Source organism: Odontesthes bonariensis, chromosome 1, assembly GCF_027942865.1.
Source record: "Odontesthes bonariensis isolate fOdoBon6 chromosome 1, fOdoBon6.hap1, whole genome shotgun sequence".
NCBI classification, from domain to species: Eukaryota; Metazoa; Chordata; class Actinopteri; order Atheriniformes; family Atherinopsidae; genus Odontesthes; species Odontesthes bonariensis.
Genome location: NC_134506.1, coordinates 42,601,732 through 42,627,964, shown reverse-complemented (window position 1 = coordinate 42,627,964; position 26,233 = coordinate 42,601,732). Strand labels below are relative to the sequence as shown.

At 42.6% G+C, this 26,233-nt stretch overlaps 1 protein-coding gene across 12 annotated transcripts in view; it reads left to right on the top strand.

Moving 5' to 3' along the window:
* The window catches only part of herc1 (HECT and RLD domain containing E3 ubiquitin protein ligase family member 1), a 108,291-nt gene that overhangs the window by 59,039 nt on the left and 23,019 nt on the right, over positions 1-26,233 (top strand). For 6 of the 12 annotated variants that reach the window (XM_075467230.1, XM_075467254.1, XM_075467246.1 and 3 more), the window contains 23 exons: positions 39-312; positions 1,602-1,812; positions 1,896-2,062; positions 4,368-4,484; positions 4,598-4,853; positions 6,205-6,323; positions 6,404-6,630; positions 7,806-8,074; positions 8,877-8,929; positions 9,022-9,222; positions 9,307-9,481; positions 10,494-10,761; positions 16,003-16,216; positions 17,352-17,611; positions 17,679-17,818; positions 19,299-19,435; positions 20,699-20,899; positions 20,980-21,110; positions 21,186-21,409; positions 23,228-23,348; positions 23,455-23,601; positions 24,141-24,242; positions 24,334-24,507. In XM_075467230.1, the coding sequence (XP_075323345.1) occupies positions 39-312; positions 1,602-1,812; positions 1,896-2,062; positions 4,368-4,484; positions 4,598-4,853; positions 6,205-6,323; positions 6,404-6,630; positions 7,806-8,074; positions 8,877-8,929; positions 9,022-9,222; positions 9,307-9,481; positions 10,494-10,761; positions 16,003-16,216; positions 17,352-17,611; positions 17,679-17,818; positions 19,299-19,435; positions 20,699-20,899; positions 20,980-21,110; positions 21,186-21,409; positions 23,228-23,348; positions 23,455-23,601; positions 24,141-24,242; positions 24,334-24,507 (4,188 nt within the window). The remainder of the gene's footprint in view (positions 1-38; positions 313-1,601; positions 1,813-1,895; positions 2,063-4,367; positions 4,485-4,597; positions 4,854-6,204; positions 6,324-6,403; positions 6,631-7,805; positions 8,075-8,876; positions 8,930-9,021; positions 9,223-9,306; positions 9,482-10,493; positions 10,762-16,002; positions 16,217-17,351; positions 17,612-17,678; positions 17,819-19,298; positions 19,436-20,698; positions 20,900-20,979; positions 21,111-21,185; positions 21,410-23,227; positions 23,349-23,454; positions 23,602-24,140; positions 24,243-24,333; positions 24,508-26,233) is intronic. The other 6 variants (XM_075467264.1, XM_075467221.1, XM_075467291.1 and 3 more) reach the window with 4 other exon arrangements.

Sequence of the window (26,233 nt, the reverse complement as noted above, 5' to 3'; positions counted from 1 at the left end):
ACTTTATTTTAACCCGCCCACTGCTCTGACACATCCAGGTGTTGCCAGAAGCGGCGCCCAGCGGGCACAATGCCGATCTGAACGCCGGCTCCACCGGCGGCGCCGCAGCCACCTCGCCGGTGTGCCAGGAGGAGGTGGAGATGCGGACGGCGCTGCAGTTCCTCATGCGCCACATGGTGAAGCGGGCGGTGATGCGCTCGCCCATCAAACGGGCTTTGGGCCTGGCGGACCTGGAGAGAGCGCAGGCCATGATCTACAAGCTGGTGGTGAACGGGCTGATGGAGGAGCCGAGCGGGGGGAAGACGAAGCCTGGTGAGAGCCGCAGAACCCAGAGATTCGTTTACTTTTTTTAGGGCTGGGCAACGATTAAAATGTTTAATCTAATTAATCACATGATTTCCCTGATTAACTCTTTCGGTGCCATTGACATCTATAGACGTCAATTTAAAAAAAAAAACGCTGACTGCCAAAAGTGTCTATAGACGCCAATTGCATTTTTTAACGGAGCGGGCTGGGGGACAATCTAGCGGAGTTTGTCACTAAATCTTAGGCTTGTAAACACTAAACAGAGAATATACTGGCAAAATTACCCGCTAGGTGGCAGCAGTGCCACTTTGCACAAAAAAAAGCGTTCTTTCTCCATTTTTTGGGGTCAAACAGCTGTTTTTGGTGAAACCAACCTATGTTCTACTGTCTATTACTAAAGGACTGAAAATGGTAGAAACAAACTTTTTTTCCTGATCAAAGAAGAGAGTCTACTCTTTCGTTTGGTAATTTCGGTGTGTACATAGTCATAAGACACACTTTTCTGTGGGTCTTGGAAAATCAGTCAAAATACTGTAAAACACTTGGCAGTATGGGTGTCTCTGAACTGAAAATGGCTGGCAGCCAATGAGTTAATCACGATTAATCGCATTTTTACGCATAATCAAAAAATGAATCCAAAAGTAGCGTATAGCTTTTAGCATTTAGTTTTATTTTAAATGTGCTGCCATATGAATGAAAGTGCCATAACATTTGTTGTGCAAACACACTTTTAACATCACCATCTTTCTGTAGTTTTTATGTAGAAGCCTCGCTCCACTGTCTGTTTCCTTGAATGACTTGCTGCTATCAGTTGTGTGTTTTGCCTTTAAGTGATATTTTAGACTGGAACTACTACGCTGAGAAGACAATTCAACTTGGCAGTGTTTACAGATGACTTTGGTTCTGTCGACTCCGCCGTCTGGAAGAACTTTAAAATGAAAATGGCCGAGTAAAAGTTCCGTACCCTTCTCCATGTTTGGTGGATCCGCCGATTACTTTCTTTTCCTGTTCCATAGCAACAGACTTTTACAAAATAAAAGCCTGTGAGCGACAGACTTTTACAAAATAAAATAAATAATAAAATTAAATTTAAAAAAAATAAAATTGTTTTATAATTTAAAATAAAATAAAATTTAAATAAATAAATAAAACTTGCATTAATGCGCGATAAAATATTTATCGGCGTTAAATAATTAACGACTTAACGCACCCAGCCCTAATTTTTTTTCCCTCTTCTAACACTCCAAATGATCCAGGTAACAATGACGTAACTTTTTCCTTTGAATCTCCCTCAGGGGTGAGAAGTGAGCCTGAAGGCGAGGGGGAGGGCGTGGAGGGCGAGCAGTTGGCTCAAACCCCCGTCACCACCAGCCCTTCTGCCTCCAGCACCACCTCCTTCATGAGTTCCTCTCTGGAGGACACCACCACTGCGACCACGCCGGTCACCGACACGGAGACCGCCCCCGCCTCCGAGTCCCCGGGCGTCATGCCTCTCAGCCTCCTCAGGTGAGGACAGACGGCCTCACAGATGGTCCTTGTTTTGTTTTCCCACGTTCGGTTACTTTAATCTCCGCCGTGTGCTCCGACAGGCAAATGTTCTCCAGCTACCCGACCACCACCCTGGTTCCATCCCGCCGAGCCCAGACTCCCCCGGTGTCGTCCCTGCCAACGTCCCCGTCGGACGAAGTGGGTCGCAGGCAGAGCCTCACCTCGCCCGACTCGCAGCCTTCAAGACCACAAAACAGAGCCGGCACCTGTGAGTCATCGTTTCATCCAGGATGTCAAGAAAAGCTGCTCAGTTTTCAGCTTTTTACACAAACATGAAAGTTAGGGCTGAATCGATTTCACATTATCTCCCTGTTTCCCACGGACAGTTATCACTGTCGCACAACATGCGCACGTTATTAGCGGCTTGATTTGGTGGAGTAAACCGGAGAAAACAACGAAGAGAAAAAATTTCTAAAGTTTGGAAGCATTTCAAAGAAAAGAAAAAGAGAAAATAGTGAACAGGGTGTCCAGTTAGCTTAGCACGATGTAGCACAACGTCAATGCTACAGCATCTCAGCAGAAAGCAGCCAGTTCGTCGGCTTGTTAGCTGAGAAGGAAGCTAGCAGACAACATAAAGAAGGTTAGGAGAGAACAGAAGGAAGCTAACAGAGAGCAGAAGGAAGCTAGCAGAGAGCAGAAGGAAGCTAGTAGAGAACATAAGGAAGCTAGGAGAGAACAGAAGGAAGCTAGGAGAGAACAGAAGGAAGCTAGTAGAGAACAGAAGGAAGCTAACAGAGAGCGGAAGGAAGCTAACGGAGCAGAAGGAAGCTAGCAGAGAACGGAAGGAAGCGAGGATAGAACAGAAGGAAGCTAGCAGAGAACGGAAGGAAGCTAGGAGAGAACAAAAGGAAGCTAACAGAGAGCAGAAGGGAGCTAGCAGAGAGGAGAAGGAAGCTAGCACTGAACGGAAGGAAGCTAGCAGAGAACGGAAGGAAGCTAGCAGAGAACGGAAGGAAGCTAGCAGAGAACGGAAGGAAGCAAGGAGAGAACAGAAGGAAGCTAGCAGAGAGCAGAAGGGAGCTAGCAGAGAGCAGAAGGAAGCTAGCAGAGAGCAGAAGGGAGCTAGCAGGGAGCAGAAGGGAGCTAGCAGGGAGCAGAAGGAAGCCAGCAGAGAACGGAAGGAAGCAAGGAGAGAACAGAAGGAAGCTAGGAGAGAACAAAAGGAAGCTAGGCGAGAACAGAAGGAAGTTAGGAGAGAGCAGAAGGAAGCTAGGAGAGAACAAAAGGAAGCTAGGCGAGAACAGAAGGAAGTTAGGAGAGAGCAGAAGGAAGCTAGGAGAGAACAGAAGGAAGCTAGCAGAGAACAGAAGGAAGCTAGGAGAGAGCAGAAGGAAGCTAGCAGAGAGCAGAAAGAAGCTGAGGCAACTTGTGTTTATCGTGTTGGACAAATAGTGGCTAATTTCTGCTGAAATGTCCCCAGAAGTACCCCGCTAGCACAAGCACACCATCATATTAGCTGCTTTCGGACTGTAGGAACCTTTGGCAGTTCTAATAACCTTTTAATCCGCGGGGCCGTTTTCTCCCGTGTTCGGACATACAAGAACTCGGGGCTTTCTCCCTTAGTTCCTATAACTATTTAGCTCCTTCTCCGAGGTCGGGTCTTTTCATGGTTCTATAGAACGATCTGACGGAGGTGTTTGGTGGTCGGTAGCTACGCCCCATGTCATGCTATCACGGCTGAAATGTTTACTCATACACGGAGACAACCGGCGGGTGTTTAATAAGTTAAACTTACACTGGTCTCATTTGTCTGCAGCGCTCTGCTCTCCTTTCTTCCTTCATGAAATAAAAAAGTATCTCCTGACTCTCTCTGTGAGCTCTTCCAGCCTCGATATTAGACGCCTGATGTGATTGTCCATGATTAATATCCCCATCATGCAGACCATAAACACAGTGGCCTCCCCGCTCTCCATATAAGCTTCTTGGTGGTGTTTTTTCTACTCTCCTTACTTTTACCGTTTTGTTTTGTGTTTGAATGCAGCGCTAAACGGCTAACGGCTAACACGTCACTGACGTAGACGGCTGCGCGCGGCGCATCAGTCCCTATCAGGTCCCGACTCATGTGCGAATGCAGACTGAAACAGTTCCGCTGGGGAAGGATAGTTATCAGAACGAAATTCGGGGAGGGTAGTTCTGATAACTACTTTCTTAGAACGGTCTGTCCGAAAGCGGCTATTGTCGTTAATGTGCCCATCAGAGCAGCTTCAGCCTGGAAGCTGTTAATGTGAACTAATATTCTGAGTCACATCAAAGTCCAACCTGAATAAAAACAGCTCATTTTATCAGACCGTGTTGTATCTGTAACATCAGAGGCTGCTGGTTAAGGTGTCTAACTGCTGTTATTCTGAGCCACTGTGTTGTCTGAATCTAACAGATGTTAACACAGCTGGACACTAGCTAGAAAGCTAACACCTGCTGTCCTATAGTCCTGTTTTCAGTATCAGGAGGAGGGATGTTTGTAGATAAATACGTTTTGCTGCCACATTCACACCTGTAATTTCTCTTTTCTACAGCTCTGTCAGACCCCAGCAGCAGACTCTCCACGTCTCCCCCTCCGCCGGCCATCGCTGTTCCCCTGTTGGAGATGGGCTTCTCCCTGAGGCAGATCACCAAGGCCCTGGAAGCTACCGGTCAGTAAAATAATGTTTTTCTTTCCGAACAGAAGCTTTATGCAGTTCTTTTCAACAAAAATGAGGAGATTTTAGCACCACTGTCATTTTAACGTGCGTTCCTGTTGGCTCAGGAGCTCGAGGCGAGGCGGACGCTCAGAACATCACCGTGCTGGCCATGTGGATGATAGAGCACCCGGGCACGGAGGACGAGCACGACGAGCCGCACACCAGAAGCAGCGCCGTCGGCGGCGACGGGTCCGACTCCTCCTGCCCGGGCGCGACGGCCTCTGCTGGAGGCAAATCTCTGGACCGGAGCTCGTTCCTGTGCTCTCCTGGAGACATCGCCAGCGCAGACGCCTCCGAAATGGAGGAGGGCTTCAGTGAGAGGTACAGAACCGCAGTACGATTTACCAAGAACCACAAACACAGGAACTGATTTTAAAGGTTTACCTGCTTCTAAGGTAAATCTGGAGAAACGGTTAATATTTCCAGTTCTCACCACTCACTTGGATCAGGGGGAGGAGCCAAGTCTTAATGTTGAACTAAACCTGTGTTACCTTCATTTTACAGATTACCAGAGGTGGGTAGAGTAGCCAAAAAATGCACTCAAGTAAAAGTACTGTTACTTTAGAATAATATGACTCAAGTAAAAGTAAAAAGTAGTCATCCAAATAATTACTTGAGTAAGAGTAAAAAAGTGCTCGGTGAAAAAACTACTCAAGTACTGAGTAACTGTTGAGTAACGTCTGATTTATTTGTTAACACAAGCATTCAATCAGACAGACAAAAATACTAAATAATCATCTTTAGGCAAATTAGAGTTCATCCAATTGATAAAATAAATTAAAATTAATTAAATAATTACAAAATAGCTTAAATTTAAATAATCCAGGTAAATTCAAGAACTTCAATAAAAAATAAAAGAGACTTAGGAAATGTTTAAAACATATGTAACCCTTATGGAACCTAAAAAACAAACATTCACCTATCCATGGGGGGGAAAAACGAGTTTAGGAAACTTAGCGCTACATGTTTCCTCAAGTTAGATGTTGAGTTTCTGCTGAAATGTGCGTTTGTTTTGGTTGACACAGAAGACACATAATGTAGCTGCTGTTTCTCACTCTTTGTAAGGTAAACATGCTTTCAGTATGAGGCCTCGTCTGCGTCTTCATTTCCCACCGTTGGTTCTGACATTTTTCATCTGTTTCTTTGTTTGTTTGCCACGACTGCTAATGCTAAAGCTAACCCGTCCCGCCGCTGAGATTGAGTACGGTCACGTGACCAGACTGCACGGCTGCGTCTGATTGGTGGAACACAGTCAGGTGGTAGAGCCTTTGGCGGAAGTCTCTCTCTCTGTCAGAATAAAACATTAAAATTAGGCGTACGCGGGGGGATAAAAATAATGAGGCGTAGAATACCAAAGAGGTAAGAAGAAAAGTAACCAGCTCATTGTAGCCTAATGTAGCGGAGTAAGAGGACAGTTTCTGCTGCACACATCTACTCAGGTAAAAGTAAAAAGTATAGAGATTTAAAACTACTCCTAGAAGTATAATGTTTTCAAAAACTTACTCAAGTAAATGTGACTCGTTACTACCCACCTCTGCATATTACAGACATTTGAAATTGTTTTAACATTTTTCTGTGAGCAGGAAGCTGATCTTTGGAGCCCTCTGACGCTTGTAGACTGAGTTTTCTGACAGTAAAGCAGGTGAAACTGAGGTGTGTTTGTGCTCTGAAGTCCTGAAGGTCTGGAGCAGGACAGTGCGTTGGCCTCCAGCGGCACCCCCCTCAGAGGCCGCTCTGCCGGCAGGAAGCACCGCTTCGACCTGGCTGCTCGCACGCTGTTGGCCCGCGCTGGTGAGCACACCTAACAGACACCTCAGCACAGATTTTATCTTCTGCTCGGCTCCTCGCGCTGACCTTCTGCCCCCTCTCAGCCGGGCTGTACCGCTCGGTGCAGGCCCACCACAGCCAATCACGGCGAGAGGTCTCGTCCCTCCAGCAGCAGCAGGACCCCGGCGCCCTGTACGACTTCAACCTGGACGAAGAGCTGGAGATGGACCTGGACGAGGAGACCATGGAGGCCATGTTCGGCCAGGACCTCGCCAGCGACACCGACATTCTGGGAATGTGGATCCCGGAGGTACTGGACTGGCCAACATGGGTGTGTGTGACTTTATGCTACAGCCGAAGAGCTGCCATCCCCCATCCTGCTCGCGCTTAGTAACCCTGCACGCTGAAACAAAAACGGTGCCAGGAACGTCCTCACCTGTTGAAACATTCGCCCTCTTACCCTCAGAGCTGATTGGCTGTTGCTTGTAATTCTGATTTATTGATTAAAGGGACAGTTCGCCTCTTTTGACATGAAGCCGTATGACATCTCTATTTTATTGGTAAATTAATTTTTCTATTTTTAGTACTTTATCTTTAATTTATATCTATTTCCTCCTCACTCTACACCCCCCCGAGTAACATGTTCTATTGTACTCTATTTTGTCATTCTTGTAGTTATTTTACTTTATTTACTTTGTATATTGATCTTATTTGTAAAGCACTTTGAGCTACATTTTGTGTATGAAAGGTGCTATATAAATAAATTATTATTATTATTATTATTATTATCCCATATTAGCAACATCATTTATGAACATCTTCTTACCCCCTGCTGCGTCCTGTGAGCAGAGTTCCAGCCTCGTTTTGGTGTTGATGAAGGTAGTCCGGCTAGTTGGCTGGCGTTTAAAAAATAAAGCGTTTTGCTTCTCGAAACAATATGCGTTCTAAAGAGTAATACATTTGCATCACAAAATCGTTGTCCAGAAAAAGTCAGACCTCACAATCGCTTGGCCCTATTTTCTCTCCCTTCGTATCACTGCCTGCTGTGTAGACCGTGCAGACCCCTGCTTCAGAGCAGTAAATGATGTAACAGGCGTGGCAGGCGGCAGCAGGCAGTGATACAAAGGGAGAGAAAATAGGGCCAAGCAATTGTGAGGTCTGACTTTTTCCTGGAGAACCATTTTGTGACGCAAATGTATTACTCTGTTGAACGCATTTTGTTTTGAGAAGCAAGACGCTTTATTTTTTAAACCCCAGCCAACTAGCCGGACTACTTTCATCAACACCGAAACGAGGCTGGAACTCTGCTCACAGGACGCAGCAGGGGGTAAGAAGATGTTCAGAAATGATGTTGCTGATATGGGATGTCATACAGCTTCATGTCAAAAGAGGCGAACTATCCCTTTAATTTGTGACAGCAGAAGCATGAAACATCTCTAAAACATCTGTGTCTTGTGTGTGTCGTGTAAATTTCGTTTGTCTCTGTGTGCCGTGCACGTCTCGCAGCACGTGTGCGAGACGGACGATCGAGACGAGGTGGTGGTGTGCGAGCTGTGCGAGGCCAACGTGGCCAACTTCAACCAGCACATGAAGAAGAGCCACCCGGGCTGCGGGCGCAGCGCCAACCGCCAGGGTTACCGCAGCAACGGCTCCTACGTGGACGGCTGGTTCGGGGGAGAGTGCGGCAGCGGGAACCCGTACTACCTGCTGTGTGGAGGCTGCAGAGAGAAGTACCTGGCCATCAAAAGCAAAGCCAAAGTGCCCGTCGTGGAGAGGTAGGTGGAGCCAGGAGATTATATAACACATCAAATGTCTTCTAAGGGCGCTTCAATGAGAAAAAAGTCCAATTCAGTCCAATTAAAATCCAAATCAGTCCAATTCATTCAGAGCCAATTTTTGAAAAGTATCCTAGTTAAGGAAGCCAACAGGTTGCTCTGAAAGTTGTCTTTGATCCAATCTGTCCTGAGCGTGCACACCGCAACTGTGGGAGGAAAAAACTCCCTTTGAACAGGAAGAAACCTCCATGAGAACCAGAACCAGGAACCATCTGCCTGGACCAGCTGGGGGCTGAGAGGACAGGAAAGAGGGGACAACAAGCAGCGTAACACCAGGCCAGAGACACCTGCTGAGAGAGAGAAACAAGTTAATGACAACAATGATGTCACATGTACATGGAGAGGTGCATCATGGGAGCTCCCCCAGCAGGCTGGGCCTATAGCAGCTGAACTATGGGATGTTTCAGGGTCACCTGAGCCATCCCTAACTATAAGCTTTATCAGAAAGGAAAGTTTTAAGCCTGATCTTAAAGGTAGAGAGGGGCCTGATAACTGAAGGCTCTGCCTCCCAAACTGGCATCTGGTTCCACAGAGAGAGGCCTGATAACTGAAGGCTCTGCCTCCCAAACTGGCAGCTGGTTCCACAGAGAGGGGCCTGATAACTGAAGGCTCTGCCTCCCAAACTGGCAGCTGGTTCCACAGAGAGGCCTGATAACTGAAGGCTCTGCCTCCCAAACTGGCAGCTGGTTCCACAGAGAGGGGCCTGATAACTGAAGGGTGTGACTCTGTGGTGTGCTTTCAGGTATAAGGGACAGGCTCCTGACCTCCTGGGGAAGCAGGACAGCGTGTATGAAGGTAACGCTCGATTAAAAACGTTCTGATGTGGCGGTGTGTGATGGCGGTGAGGCGCCGGGCGCTCTAAAACTAAAACCTTGGTCCCGCTGCAGAGGACTGGGACATGCTGGACGTCGATGAAGACGAGAAGCTGACGGGGGAGGAGGAGTTTGAGCTCCTGGCCGGCCCGTTGGGTCTGAGCGAGCGCAGGATGGTCCCCGAGCCGGTCCAGTTCCCCGACAGCGACCCGCTGGGAGCTTCCGTTGCCATGGTGACGGCCACCAACAGCATGGAGGAGATGCTCCTGCAGATAGGTAACGGTTTAAAGTTTAAAGCCCCGGTGTGACAGAGTCCAGGGGCTGATGAATCTGATAAACTGAAGCGTGTTTTGTCTGCAGGCTGTCAGACCTCGGTGGATAAGAGCTCCTCGGGCAGGGTGACCCTCGGCGAGCAGGCCGCCGCTCTGCAGAACCCTCACGACCGGGTGATGGCGCTCAGGAGGGTGACGGCGGCAGCCCAGGTGCTGCTGGCCAGAACCATGGTGATGAGGGCGCTGTCGCTGCTGTCCGTCAGGTAGCCTTCACCAACACGGCCACGAACAGAGAAAGCTTTAAAAATCACTCATACCGCCTTAAGAGATTAAAAAAATGTGCCGTGTTATTCTGATGAGGGAGAACACGGATCAGAACAGGTATGGGCTTCAGAAGTTTATCTGTAGGTTCTGGAAAATTGTGTAATTTGCTTTTTTTAAATCTGTAACTGATATAAATGACATAAGATGTAATTCAGCTTCCTTAAGGCGAGACACTACAGGTGAACAGGGTAATATTTTAAAATATTAGATATCTCAGTTGATTACTTATACAAGTATGAAGAAAAAAATGTATTACAAGTTTTAGAAATTTGTATGTTTAATTATGCAAATTAGGCATTATCTCATTAAATATGCGCACATTTGCATATATTTCCGGAAAATGGATCTGAACATGTGATAAAGCCAGGGGCAAAATTCTGTTTTCATTTTGTTTACACACAAAATGAAAAGAAAATTATAAAAGCATTTCAGGATATCTGCTTTCATTTCCTAGGAAATCAAAATATACTGTCCATAGCCTAAAAAACATCGATTTTTGCCATATTTTTTTATTACAATGTCACATAAATCAGGCCAGGAATGATTCATCAACAAATCCTTCTGCTAAGTGTATAACTGGAAAGTAACTGATATAAAAGACATAAGATGTAATTCAGCTTCCTTAAAAGAACCTCCATTTCTGATTTTTATGTGTTTTTTTTTTTTTTTATGTTTGTTGATCCAGATTCACATTAAATAAGAGCAAAAGACTCCAAACCTTCATTATCTCAGGTCTCATTGAAAAGAAGAGACGAAATTAAACTCTGACATCATCAGACAGAAGTGAATTAAAAGAACATTTCTATCCTCAAACACCAGGAGAACCAAACTGGGGCAGATATCGAGCTCCTGGGTTTAATGGCACAGGTGTGCACAGGTGCTTTTTAAACCGTCCGACAGGTCGAAGGAAGCAGAGTAAGCAAAGTTCTGTCCTCTCCCGTCCCCTCGCAGCGGCTCCAGCTGCAGCCTCGCCGCCGGCCTTGAGTCTCTCGGTTTGACCGACATCAGGACTCTGGTCCGGCTGATGTGCCTGGCGGCGGCGGGCCGGGCCGGTCTCTCTACCAGCCCCGCAGCGGGGTCGGGCTCCGGGGAAAGGCCCCGCGGGACCACCAAGGCCAGCAAACCCATCTCCTGCCTGGCTTACCTGAGCACAGCCGTGGGCTGCCTGGCCTCCAACAGCCCCAACGCCGCCAAGCTGCTGGTGCAGCTCTGCACACAGGTACCGTCTGACTCCATCAAATCCATAAAACATTGGAATACTTGTGCTTTATTAACATTAAGTCCATAAAACATTGGAATACTTTTACTTTATTAACATTAAGTCCATAAAACATTGGAATACTTGTCCTTTATCAACATTAAGTCCATAAAACATTGGAATACTTGTGCTTCATTAACATTAAGTCCATAAAACATTGGAATACTCGTGCTTTATTAACATTAAGTCCATAAAACATTGGAATACTTGTGCTTTATCAACATTAAGTCCATAAAACATTGGAATACTTGTGCTTTATTAAAGCTATGGTAGGTAATCCTAGAGAGCTAGCAAGAGAGCTAGCAAGATTCGAAAGTGTCCCCTCCTCTAAGCTCCACCCCCCCCTCCCCATTCCGTCAGTGCTTCATCCAAAGCCGGTGGAACCGCATGCGCACATGGAGCAGGGAGCCGGCAGAGGGGGGCGTAGGCAGAAAGCAGAGGCATCTGATTGGTTTTTTGTAGGCGACCAATCCGAGATCAGCGGGACGCTGATCTCGGATTGGTCAGCTTTTTCTCAGTCCTGCAGCTGCCACAGAGGTCTGATTATTTTCGTCCCTTTTTCTAAATACATCTTGTATAGATTTCTCTCAGGATAGACGGACCATTTCACCCAGTATTACAAAATGTGTTTCTGAACAGGATTACCAACCATGTCTTTAACATTTAGTCCATAAAACATTGGAATACTTGTCCTTTATTAACATTAAGTCCATAAAACATTGGAATACTTGTCCTTTATTAACATTAAGTCCATAAAACATTGGAATACTTGTGCTTTATTAACATTAAGTCCATAAAACATTGGAATACTTGTGCTTTATTAACATTTAGTCCTTAAAACATTGGAATACTTGTGCTTTATTAACATTAAGTCCATAAAACATTGGAATACTTGTCCTTTATTAACATTAAGTCCATAAAACATTGGAATACTTGTGCTTTATTAACATTTAGTCCTTAAAACATTGGAATACTTGTGCTTTACTAACATTAAGTCCATAAAACATTGGAATACTTGTGCTTTACTAACATTAAGTCCTTAAAACATTGGAATACTTGTGCTTTATCAACATTAAGTCCATAAAACATTGGAATACTTGTGCTTTATTAACATTAAGTCCAAAAACCATTGGAATACTTGTGCTTTATTAACATTAAGTCCATAAAACATTGGAATACTTGTGCTTTATTAACATTAAGTCCATAAAACATTGGAATACTTGTGCTTTATTAACATTAAGTCCATAAAACATTGGAATACTTGTGCTTTATTAACATTAAGTCCATAAAACATTGGAATACTTGTGCTTTATTAACATTAAGTCCATAAAACATTGGAATACTTGTGCTTTATTAACATTAAGTCCATAAAACATTGGAATACTTGTGCTTTATTAACATTAAGTCCATAAAACATTGGAATACTTGTGCTTTATTAACATTAAGTCCAAAAAACATTGGAATACTTGTCCTTTATTAACATTTAGTCCTTAAAACATTGGAATACTTGTCCTTTATCAACATTAAGTCCATAAAACATTGGAATACTTGTCCTTTATTAACATTTAGTCCTTAAAACATTGGAATACTTGTCCTTTATCAACATTAAGTCCATAAAACATTGGAATACTTGTGCTTTATTAACATTAAGTCCATAAAACATTGGAATACTTGTGCTTTATTAACATTTAGTCCATAAAACATTGGAATACTTGTGCTTTATTAACATTTAGTCCTTAAAACATTGGAATACTTGTGCTTTACTAACATTAAGTCCATAAAACATTGGAATACTTGTCCTTTACTAACATTAAGTCCATAAAACATTGGAATACTTGTGCTTTATTAACATTTAGTCCTTAAAACATTGGAATACTTGTGCTTTACTAACATTAAGTCCATAAAACATTGGAATACTTGTGCTTTACTAACATTAAGTCCTTAAAACATTGGAATACTTGTGCTTTATCAACATTAAGTCCATAAAACATTGGAATACTTGTGCTTTATTAACATTAAGTCCAAAAACCATTGGAATACTTGTCCTTTATTAACATTTAGTCCTTAAAACATTGGAATACTTGTGCTTTATTAACATTAAGTCCATAAAACATTGGAATACTTGTGCTTTATCAACATTAAGTCCATAAAACATTGGAATACTTGTGCTTTATCAACATTAAGTCCATAAAACATTGGAATACTTGTCCTTTATTAACATTAAGTCCATAAAACATTGGAATACTTGTGCTTTATTAACATTAAGTCCATAAAACATTGGAATACTTGTCCTTTATTAACATTAAGTCCATAAAACATTGGAATACTTGTGCTTTATTAACATTAAGTCCATAAAACATTGGAATACTTGTGCTTTATTAACATTTAGTCCTTAAAACATTGGAATACTTGTCCTTTATCAACATTAAGTCCATAAAACATTGGAATACTTGTGCTTTATTAACATTTAGTCCTTAAAACATTGGAATACTTGTGCTTTATTAACATCAAGTCCAAAAAACATTGGAATACTTGTGCTTTATTAACATCAAGTCCAAAAAACATTGGAATACTCGTGCTTTATTAACATTTAGTCCTTAAAACATTGGAATACTTGTCCTTTATTAACATTTAGTCCTTAAAACATTGGAATACTTGTGCTTTATTAACATTTAGTCCTTAAAACATTGGAATACTTGTGCTTTATTAACATCAAGTCCAAAAAACATTGGAATACTTGTGCTTTATTAACATCAAGTCCAAAAAACATTGGAATACTCGTGCTTTATTAACATTTTTTTTTTTTTTTTTTTTTCAACAAGTGTGTTTATTAATTTCAGAATAAACAATCACACTACAACAAATAATACAGGTGCAAAACAAAACTGTCACAGTAAGGCATATCTTCAATAAGACACTTACGACAGAGCAGTAACATGCGTTAATTTGCACAGTCCAAAACATAAATCCACCTTCAGAGTCACCGGTGGTTATCCCTAAGAGAAAAGCATTTTTAAAGGAAAACAAACAAAAAAAGAAAAAGAAACAAACAGATATTAATTACCTGACAATTTCATGTGGTGGTGGTTTACAAACAGGGGGAACATGCCTCCAATGCTTTCCTCCCTCCTAAGAACACCATAAAAGATCTCCATATACTGTCAAAGGCAAGATATTTACCCTTTAATGTGAAGGTGAGTTTTTCCAGTGCAAGAGAGTCTGACAGTCCTGCAAGCCAAACGCTAATACTCGGTTTGCTTTATTAACATTTAGTCCTTAAAACATTGGAATACTTGTCCTTTATTAACATTTAGTCCTTAAAACATTGAAATACTTGTCCTTTATTAACATTTAGTCCTTAAAACATTGGAATACTTGTGCTTTATTAACATTAAGTCCATAAAACATTGGAATACTTGTGCTTTATTAATATTAAGTCCAAAAACCATTGGAATACTTGTCCTTTATTAACATTTAGTCCTTAAAACATTGGAATACTTGTCCTTTATTAACATCAAGTCCAAAAAACATTGGAATACTCGTGCTTTATTAACATTTAGTCCTTAAAACATTGGAATACTTGTCCTTTATTAACATTTAGTCCGTAAAACATTGGAATACTTGTGCTTTATTAACATCAAGTCCAAAAAACATTGGAATACTTGTGCTTTATTAACATTTAGTCCATAAAACATTGGAATACTCGTGCTTTATTAACATTTAGTCCTTAAAACATTGGAATACTTGTGCTTTATTAACATTTAGTCCTTAAAACATTGGAATACTTGTGCTTTATTAACATTTAGTCCTTAAAACATTGGAATACTTGTGCTTTATTAACATTTAGTCCTTAAAACATTGGAATACTTGTGCTTTACTAACATCAAGTCCAAAAAATCATTGGAATACTTGTGCTTTATTAACATCAAGTCCAAAAAACATTGGAATACTCGTGCTTTATTAACATTTAGTCCTTAAAACATTGGAATACTTGTCCTTTATTAACATTTAGTCCTTAAAACATTGGAATACTTGTCCTTTATTAACATCAAGTCCAAAAAATCATTGGAATACTTGTGCTTTATTAACATCAAGTCCAAAAAACATTGGAATACTCGTGCTTTATTAACATTTAGTCCTTAAAACATTGGAATACTTGTCCTTTATTAACATTTAGTCCTTAAAACATTGGAATACTTGTCCTTTATTAACATTTAGTCCTTAAAACATTGGAATACTTGTGCTTTATTAACATTTAGTCCTTAAAACATTGGAATACTTGTGCTTTATTAACATCAAGTCCAAAAAACATTGGAATACTTGTGCTTTATTAACATCAAGTCCAAAAAACATTGGAATACTTGTCCTTTATTAACATTTAGTCCTTAAAACATTGGAATACTTGTCCTTTATTAACATTTAGTCCTTAAAACATTGGAATACTTGTGCTTTATTAACATTAAGTCCATAAAACATTGGAATACTTGTGCTTTATCAACATTAAGTCCATAAAACATTGGAATACTTGTGCTTTATTAACATTAAGTCCAAAAACCATTGGAATACTTGTCCTTTATTAACATTTAGTCCTTAAAACATTGGAATACTTGTGCTTTATTAACATTAAGTCCATAAAACATTGGAATACTTGTCCTTTATCAACATTAAGTCCATAAAACATTGGAATACTTGTGCTTTATTAACATTAAGTCCAAAAAACATTGGAATACTTGTGCTTTATTAACATTTAGTCCTTAAAACATTGGAATACTTGTGCTTTATTAACATTAAGTCCATAAAACATTGGAATACTTGTCCTTTATTAACATTTAGTCCTTAAAACATTGGAATACTTGTGCTTTATTAACATCAAGTCCAAAAAACATTGGAATACTTGTGCTTTATTAACATCAAGTCCAAAAAACATTGGAATACTTGTGCTTTATTAACATTTAGTCCTTAAAACATTGGAATACTTGTCCTTTATTAACATTTAGTCCTTAAAACATTGGAATACTTGTCCTTTATTAACATTTAGTCCTTAAAACATTGGAATACTTGTGCTTTATTAACATTAAGTCCTTAAAACATTGGAATACTTGTGCTTTACTAACATTAAGTCCATAAAACATTGGAATACTTGTGCTTTATCATTGATAACAACATTAAAAACGTTAAAAGAACCGTCTCCTTTCTGCCCAGAACCTGATCTCTGCAGCTACAGGCATGAACCTGACCACCGTGGACGACCCCATCCAGAGGAAGTTCCTCCCCAGCTTCCTGCGCGGCGTCGCAGAGGAGAACAAGCTCGTCACCTCCCCGAACTTCGTGGTGACGCAGGCTCTGGTGGCCCTGCTGGCCGATAAGGGCGCCAGACTGCGGCCGGCGTACGACAAGGCCGACATGGAGAAAAGAGGTTTGTAAGCCCGGAGGAGCCGGGCGGTGGCGGCCGCTTGTTTCCGGATATTTCTAAGTGTCGCTCCTCATCGGCGGCTCAGAATTACATTACATGACTGAAATGATTTATTTTTCTTTTACCGAAATCACCGCATGGCCACTTGAGTTTATTTTAAAGGGATAGTTCGCCTCTTTTGACATGAAGCTGTATGACATCCCATATGAGCAACATCATTTATGAACATCTTCTTACCCCCTGCTGCCTCCTGTGAGCAGAGTTCCAGCCTCGTTTTGGTGTTGATGAAGGTAGTCCGGTTCAACAGAGTAATACATTTGCATCACAAAATCGTTCTCCAGGAAAAAGTCAGACCTCACAATCGCTTGGTGCTATTTTCTCTCTCAACACTTCCATTGTGTTTTAAATCCATCTGAAATGGGTCAAAGTCATGTCAGGAGCGGGAAAATAAAGGCGTACAGTTTGTCTGCTTTATTGTCAGAAAACACAAATGTCACCTCAGGCTGACAGACTTCTGGGATGTTTTACACATTTTCATAGATTTACAGCCTTTAAATGCAGATTCTTTGTCCAGACCAAAATCCAGACCGAGCAGTAAACATCGTAACATGCGCGGCAGGCAGAGATACGAAGGGAGAGAAAATAGTGCCAAGCGATTGTGAGGTGTGACTTTTTCCTGGAGAACCATTTTGTGATGCAAATGTATTACTCTTTTGAACGCATATTGTTCTGAGAAGCAAAACGCTTTATTTTTTAAACCCCAGCCAACTAGCCGGACTACCTTCATCAACACCAAAACAAGGCTGGAACTCTGCTCACAGGACGCAGCAGGGGGTAAGAAGATGTTCATAAATGATGTTGCTGATATGGGATGTTACACAGCTTCATGTCAAAAGAGGCGAACTGTCCCTTTAACTCCTCATCAGTACATTGAGCAGTTAAATCTAAGCCTCTTTGATTCTCTGGTGTCATGTTTTCCTCTGATTTAAACCATATTTGTGTGATGACGCAGTGATGGATTCATCCCTTCTTTCTCTGCTCACTTGGGTCACATTCTGTTGCGTTTTCATCTTTCTCTTCTTTTTCGTCCCCTCACTCACCCGGCATTCTTGTCGCCTTGTTTTTCCGTGTCGAGCAGGTCTAATTGCGCATTTGTATGCCCATCCTACCTATAACCCTTCCGCTGTAGGCCCTCTGGAGCTGGCTAACGCTCTGGCGGCCTGCTGCCTGTCATCGAGGCTCTCCTCGCAGCATCGCCAGTGGGCGGCGCAGCAGCTGGTCCGCACGCTGGCGGCCCACGACCGCGACAACAACCAGAGCCGCCCGCAGACTTTCGCTGACATGGCGGGGGACCTGCGAAAATGCTCCTTCATCAAGCTGGAGGCCCACCAGAGCCGGGTAGGCCCCGTTTCTTTGTTCCAGTCGCAGCTAACGGCTAACCTTTGCACACTGACTGATGTTTTAGTCTGAAATCCAGGTCATCACGTGTGGTTGGTGCAGTAAGAAAGGTCTGCTGGCGACCAGCGGCAACGACGGGACGGTCCGGGTGTGGAACGTAACTAAGAGCCAGTACACTCTGCAGCAGACCTGCGTCTTCAATAAAGAGTAAGTTTGAGTTTTCTGCAGTTTAACGGCTGTCACTGACATGTTTTATCTGAATTATACCCTGAATTTAAGTGTCTTCACATTCAAAATGTCCCAGAAAATTGATGAGAAAGTGAATTAAATCAAATCAAATTTATTTGTAGCACATTTCATGTACAAAACAGTTCAAAGTGCTTCACATAACATAAAAGCATTGCAGCAGGAAGTGTGAGAAGCAAATTCTTGGTCAACAGCCAACACTGTTTCCTGTTGTGTTTATCATGTTTGAATACTGCAAACGACACTGTTGACATTTTGTAAGTCAAATCAGATCAAGTTTATTTGTAGCACATTTCATGTACAAACAGTTCAAAGTGCTTCACATAAAATAAAAGCATTGCAGCAGGGAGTGAAAGAAGCATTAAAAATACATAAAAGAATATAAAGAGAAACAAATAAAATCATTTAAATGAATTTAAAAACAAGCAACAGTCCAGATAAATTCAAAGATATCGTGCAGATTTCATGCATAGACACATGAGAACAGAAATGTTTTTAACCTGGATTTAAAAATGTCTCCATTTGGTGAAAGTTTAATCTCCACTGGCAGTTTGTTCCACTTGTTTGCAGCATAACAGCTAAATGCTGCTTCTCCATGTTTAGTCTGGACTCTGGACTGGACCAGCTGACCTGAGTCCTTGGATCTAAGAGCTCTGCTGGCTTTATATTCTCTGAACATGTCACAGATTGTGAACCTTCAGCAGGCTTTTAAAATCTATTCTGTGACTGACTGGAAGCCAGTGTAAAGATTTTAAAACTGGTGTGATGTGTTCAGATCTCTTAGTCCGGGTTAAAACTCCAGCAGCAGCGTTCTGGATGAGCTGCAGATGTTTAATGCTCTTTGTGGGAAGTCCAGTTAAAAGAGCGTTACAGTGATGGAGTCTGCTGGAGATGAATGCATGGATGAGTTTCTCCTGGTCTGTTTGGGAGAGGAAACCTTTAATTCTGTTGATATTTCTGAGATGGTAAAAAGCTGCCTTGGTGACAGCTTTGATGTGGCTGCTGAAAGTCAGATCTGAGTCTATCAACACTCCGAGGTTACCAACCTGGTCAGTGATTGTAAGGTCCCGAGTCTCAAGATATTTACCAACACTGACCCTCTTCTCTTTGCTCCCAAACAGAATGATCTCAGTTTGGTCTTCATTTAATTGTAGAAAATTCTCTCTCATCCAGGTGTTTACTTCCTCCAGACACTGACACAGTACGTCTGCTGGGCTGCAGTCGTCCGGTGACCGAGACACATAAAGTTGTGTATCGTCTGCATAACGTTAAATAAAACGTTATGGTGCAGCTAAGAGGAAATGTTTATATGGAAGATATCTGGGTGAAATGTAGAGAAAATGAATAAGGATATTTAACAAAAGAAGAAATCTTTGATGGCCAAACAAGCGACTGCAGCTTGACTTTATCCCGTGGGTTTTTTGCTGTTTTTTCTCATCAGTGACGGCTCTTCAGAGGAGGGAATGTCGGGTTTGGGCTCCCCCAGCGATCCCTGCCTGTCTCCTCTGGCATGGAGTGTCACAGGAAAATATCTGGCCTCTGCCATGGACAAAATGGTCAACATCTGGCAAGTTAATGGTAAACTTTTAATTCTCTCTCCCCCCCCCCCCCCCCCCCCCAAAACTTATCCGCCATCTTCATTTTGTTTTTATGCCAACACTTAGTATGTTAATGGGTTGAAAAAGCTTCCTTTGTATAAACTCAACTCGTATTATCAACATGAAGATTCAACAGAATATGAAGGAGATGTTACTAAGAGCCTACTCGGAATGAAAAAGGCTTTGAAGTAGGGCTGAAATGATCCCTCAATGCAGATGATCTGCTTTTATTCCCACCTACATGTTCTGCTCAGTGGTCGCCCTGTTTCACACGGGCAGTTATTACTGTCGCACAACTTTATTTGATGGAGGAAACCAGATAAAACAAATAGCGGCAAAATCAGAGGAAAAAATTCTGGATGCTACAGCATCTCAGCAGAAAGCAGCCAGTTCACATGTCGAGTCCACTGAGCGGAACAAACACGAAGGAACGTTTCACGTTAGCATTTTAATAGAAATCCCTCAGCTTGTTAGCTGAGAAGGACGCTAGCGGAGAACAGAAGGAAGCTAGCGGAGAGGAGAAGGAAGCTAGCAGAGAACAGAAGGAAGCTAGCAGAGAGCAGAAGGAAGCTAGCAGACAACAGAAGGAAGTTAGCAGAGAACAGAAGGAAGCTAGCAGAGAACAGAAGGAAGCTAGCGGAGAGCAGAAGGAAGCTAGCGGAGAACAGAAGGAAGCTAGCGGAGAACAGAAGGAAGCTAGCGGAGAGCAGAAGGAAGCTAGCGGAGAGCAGAAGGAAGCTAGCGGAGAGCAGAAGGAAGCTAGCAGAGAGCAGAAGGAAGCTAGCAGAGAACAGAAGGAAGCTAGCAGAGAACAGAAGGAAGCTAGCAGAGAGCAGAGGGATGCTAGCAGAGAACAGGAGGAAGCTAGCAGAGAACAGAAGGAAGCTAGCAGAGAGCAGAAGGAAGCTAGCAGAGAACAGAAGGAAGCTAGCAGAGAACAGAAGGAAGCTAGCGGAGAACAGAAGAAAGCTAGCGGAGAACAGAGGGACGCTAGCAGAGAACAGAAGGACGCTAGCAGAGAACAGAGGGACGCTAGCAGAGAACAGAGGGACGCTAGCAGAGAACAGAAGGAAGCTAGCAGAGAACAGAAGGAAACTAGCAGAGAACAAATGGAAGCTAGCGTAGCGCAGAAGGAAGCTAGCGTAGAACAGAAGGAAGCAGCTGACTGTCCTCTTGGTGGAAACATTTGGTGTATTCTCAGCAGAATAAACCAACACTAACTGAGCTGCTTTCTCTCTGGAAGGTGGTAAGGGCCTCTTGGACGTGCAGCCTCACTGGGTGTCGGCGCTGGCGTGGCCTGAAGAGGAGGCGGAGTCTTTGTGGTGCGGGGAGCCCAAAGACATGCTGCTGGTGGGTCGGATGGACGGGTCGCTGGGCCTTATCGAGGTGTTGGACACATCCAGCATGCACCGCACTGAGCTGGAGCACTGCTACAGGAAAGATGGTAGGAGCTCCTGCCAGGTTGTCCCATCTTTACCCGTCTGAGAAATCATGAGAGAAAGCTGAGGGTGTGTCCTCTTTCAGTGGCAGTGATGAACATCGCCTGGTACAGCGAAGACAAGCCTTTCGCTGTGGGCTACGCAGACGGTAAGCTGCTGATCGGATCCATCGAACCCTTAGAAAAAGGAGCCATCGTGGTCATTGACGCACACAAGGTAATCGGGCGCTGTCCAAATCATTTTGTCTTCATCTTAAATCCAGATTGTGCTCAGAGTTTTTCTGCTTCTCAGGAGTCCATCACCAGTATGAAGTGGAGCACGACGGGTCAGATCCTGCTGACTTGTGCCAAAGAGGAGACGGTGAAACTGTGGGCCAGTCCGGGCTCGCGCTCCAGCTCAGGTTCTCGCTCCAGCTGGCGCTGCCTGCAGTGTCTTCGACATTCTTCCCCGGTCAACGGCGTGGCCTGGTGCAGCTTACCAGGACGCGGCCCGAATCCCCTCAGCATGCTCGCCATGTACGTTACCCGAGTTTGATGTTTGAGCCCCAAAATATTCACTTATGATAAACCAGATAAAACAGTTTGGGTGTGGCTGCAAAAACACGTAAACTTCACTTTGTTAAACATGACGTTCACTGCTCGGTCGTGCTCTTCTCTGACTGCTCTCACTTCAAGGATTTTACTTCTTAAGGCGAAACACGGCAGGCAATTTTGAGATTTTTGGCCAGTCTACTCCTTCAATATGTGTTCTTTCAACCTGCTATAAAGAAAACGTTGAAAACATGAATTTAACTTTTTTTTTAATGCGCAACTCACCATGCCGAGCTTCGTCTATTTCCTGAAGTCTGTCATGACCGGTATCGTTGCAAAGCTCCGAGTCTCCTGCACAATGATATGAAACCCAAATAACGGCGCTTCCTTTCTATCAGTAACCAATCGGGAATGTCTGAAGGCGGATTTATAGCTAATGACGAAATCTCATTGGCTGCTGCTCGTTTCTGCTAACGTGATTCGCTCAGACGCATCACATGGTGGACTCTCCGAAAATGCCCCATAACACGGCGACTTTCAAAGAAAAGAAGGCAACACTTTGCGCTTTGCAAGATGCAATAAAAGAAAATCTATTCGATCAGCTGATGAACCCTCGGGAAGCAGCACACCTGACCGTAAACTGTTGCTAGGAAACCGAGGGGAGTTAATGACATCATACACGTCTCAATGAACAGATATGCAATCTTTTATTGTATTGTATTGAGCTTGTATTATTTTATTCAATATTAGTATTACTGAGGGCCTGAGCACTTATTCTGTTTTTGAGCAATTGTTTCTAATACAAATGTATTGAATTCCCCTATTTAAATCTTTAAATGCCGTTTTCTCAAAATCAGTTTTTTGTATTTTTCTAGTATCAATATCTCAGCCTATGGAGCACCTACTAACACCAAACTTTCCAGTTATACACTTAGCAGTATTCTGAAGATATTTACAGAAGGATTTGTTGGTAAATCATTCCTGGCCTGATTTATGTGACATTATAATAAAAAAAATATGGCGAAAATCGATGTTTTTTAAGGCCATGGACAGTATATTTTGATTTCCTAGGAAATGAAAGCAGATATCCTGAAATCCCTCTATAAAAATTCTTTTTTCATTTTGTGTGTAAACAAAATGAAAAAAGAATTTTGCACCTAGCTTTATCATATGTTCAGATCTATCTTCCGGAAATGTGCGCATATTTAAATCAAAAATCAAATCAAATCAAATTTATTTGTAGCACATTTCATGTACAAACAGTTCAAAGTGCTTTACATAAAATAAAAGCATTGCAGCAGGGAGTGCAAGAAGCATTAAAAATACATAAAATAATATAAAGAGAAACAAATAAAATCATTTAAATGAATTTAAAATCCGGCAACAGTCTAGATAAGTTAAAAGATATTTCATGCATAGACACATGAGAAAAGAAATGTTTTTAACCTGGATTTAAAAATGTCTACATTTGGATTTTAAGGACATAATACCTCATTTGCATAATTAAGCATACAAATTTCTAAAACTTGTAATACATTTTTTTCATACTGATGAAGTTTCATGGTGATATCTATTATTTTAAAATATTACCCTATTCACCTGTAGTGTCTCGCTTTAACCCATAATGAAACAACGACACATGACATATTACACAGAGGGTTGGACTTTCAGTTTCAAAGACTTGATGATCTTTTTGGTCGGAAGGATTCTCCCCTCTGTGTGAGCTGCACCGCAGGCCCAACTCGTTCCCATTAAAGATGAATATTTCCTCTGGTCCAGTTTAAAAGCCGTCTTGTTCTTCAGATGCTGTCAGAACGGCCTGGTCTCCGTCTGGACCGTTCCTCAAGAAATCTCCGACTTCCCAGAATCCTCCCCCTCTGACTCGGAGGGTTGGTGGGAGACTGACTCCAAACATAAATTAATGGTAACTTTGCTCTTTCAGTAGTTATTCCTCAATGTTTCCGGTTTTCATTCTTTAGTCGATTTAAATCTGTTGGATCTCACGTGTTGTTTCCCTGGATGTTTCGCTGTCTTCGCCGTGCTCTCAGGATGGAGCTGTGTGCGTCTTCCAGCTGAAGGGCCACATCACTCCGATAAGAACGCTGGCCTTCAGTCCTGATGGTCTGGCTCTGGCATCCGGAGGCGTTGGAGGCCTCATGAACATCTGGTCCCTGCGGGTAAGAAGCCCAGACAGGGTGGCCGCGGGTCCTTAAAAAGTCTCAAAAAGTCGTAAATCAATTTTCCTGAAAATAAGACCTTAAAAAGTATTAAATTGTCTTAAATTCAGATTGCATGGGTCTTAAATATTTGTGTATTTTTCTTTTTGCTCTAAAGGAACAGTATTTATTTATTTTTTTCAATATATTTACTTTATTTTATAAGCATTTGTTCATGGGTCTTAAATATATTGTTTTTAAATATATTTACTTTATTTTATAATAATTGTTCATGGGACTTAAATGTTCTGAAAATATTGTTATAAATTTAATTGTCATTTTACCGTTTTACTGTCAGTGCGTTTACTTGGAAATACTTGGTATTTCCATCATATGTTTGGTCTTAAATTTAATTTAGAAGTGGTATTAAAAGGTCTGAAAAAGTCTTAAATTTAACTTGTATATACCTGTATACACCCTGCCAGACCCGCCCACAGGTAGAGAAAGGTGTTAAAAACAGCCACTCTGAATCATTTTAAAGTTCTGCGTGTGTCCAACAGGACGGGTCGGTGCTCCAGACTGTCGTGGCCGGTTCTGGGGCGATCCAGAACATCGTCTGGATCCCAGATGTGGGCGTGGCCGTCTGCTCCAACAGGTCAAAGGTAAAGCGTCTCACCTGACTAAGTGAGGTTTTTCTCCTCTTCTTCTTCTTCTTCTTCATCCTCATCCGTGTTCTCGTGGTTCGGTTTCCAGGACGTTCTGGTTGTGAACTGCTCCAAAGAGTTCAAGTCCTCCAACCACGTGCTGGCCACCTGCCGCACGGCGCTGAAGAAGCAGGGCGTGGTCGGCCTCAACATGGCGCCGTGCATGAGGGCCTTCCTGGAGCGACTACCGGTGATGCTGCAGGAGCAGTACGCCTACGAGAAGGTACGGAGGCCCGGTTAGCTGCAGGAGGAAGACCTGTATTTATTTAAAATTCCCAGAAACTTTCCTTTTATGCTCCTTCACTTCCTCCTGGTTCAAGGCTCAAACTTGATCTTATGGCTGTGTTCGAAACCGCATACTTCTCCTACTACTCATACTAACTTCTTGAGTTAGTATGCGAGTTTGAGTAAGCAGAAGTTCCCGGATGCATACTAGATTCTCCGAAATGTTGGGTATGCATCATGAGGTAACTACTCATACTCAAACTACCCAAGATGCAACGTAACGTGACGTCGCCGATCGTCATTTCCTGTCAAAACGGCAGTTTCAAGCTAGCTACAACGAGGGTAGGTTCACTTCCTGTTTTCAAAACAAAAGCACCAATTGTATGGTAATGGCTATTTTATTTTGTGAAAATAACAGGAAGTGCGTTAGCTCACTGCGGCTAGCTTTAGTAGCGCCGAATTCGTGGGAACAAAATTGTAAACAGCCGGTATTTTGTCAGGTTTTCAACACGTTGGGGATCTAAACGACTACTTTCTCGCCTGAAAATGTTTCAAATGTTGCTAAAGTTTACAGAGTTTAGAGCTTAAGCGAAATCAGCTTCAGGCCGGCTGATTTCGGCTCGGGCAGGAGCGAAATGCATTGTGGGTAAACGCTCTGCGTACTGTCTGATCGATGAGTATGCAGTATGCGGTTTCGAACACAGCCCAAGAGTTTGGCCCAGAAGCTGCGCTGGTGCCGTCAGAGCGTCACACAGAACAGATTTGCACGTTTTTCTGCCTGATTTCAAAGTTCCAGACGGTTTTCCAGTCGGAAATGAAACCTGGAACAATCTCTGAGAGTCGTGGCGTGCTCCTCTGGTCTCAGTCGTTTGGCGTAAGGCGGTCATAAAACTCACACCAGAATCGAACATGTTTAATATCAGCGTAAGTCTTTAGTCTTGTTTTATGCAAACACGTCGCTTCCAAACAGGAAGCAGGGAGGGCTGTGGCTGAGAGTAACCATGGCGACGAGACCCTGTAAGATCTGGAGTCTTTGTTAAGCCCTTTGAGTCTTTAGTAATTATAACCTTACATGTAGCGCACTGCTCTGTAAAGCCTTGTGATTTCGTGTATTTTTCTAAAATAATAAAAAACGGTCATAATTCTCATCAGTAACCCTTTTTACAAAGCCTTCTGATCAATTCAGGTCAGTTTCATTAATGCAGCGCTGAACCATCGAGCATCTCAGGGAACTTTTCATAGCGCAGGTCTACACCATACTTTTCATTATATGGATTCTAATAATATTCACTCAATCCTACCTGCCCTCTCTGGACCTGTGGGCTCATGGCTGCTGCTCGGTGCTTCTGACTCTGAGGGGCTACAAGACAAAGTTTCCCAGTTAAGTGGCGTCGCATCATGCTATTATTTAAATTATGTAACGTCACGTTATATGCCACAACGCCACGCAATTCATTGACTTGATAATTAATTGAACGGTGGTTTGCCCGGCGGAGTTCAACATATTGCCTTTTCCGTTTCCTCGTCCTCATTTGATGTTTCGAACCGCTCGTTTTAGTGGAAAAGTTTCCCATTTTTGCATATTTAGCTGCGTCTGTTTCCAGAGCTTTCCTCTTTTTTTAATTCTAGCCTTCTCCGCACCACCCTCGATCTTTCTACTTTCCATCTTTCAAACGCCACCGACAGAGTGCACCGACGTGTTCAGTCAGGATGCGTCTGCAAAA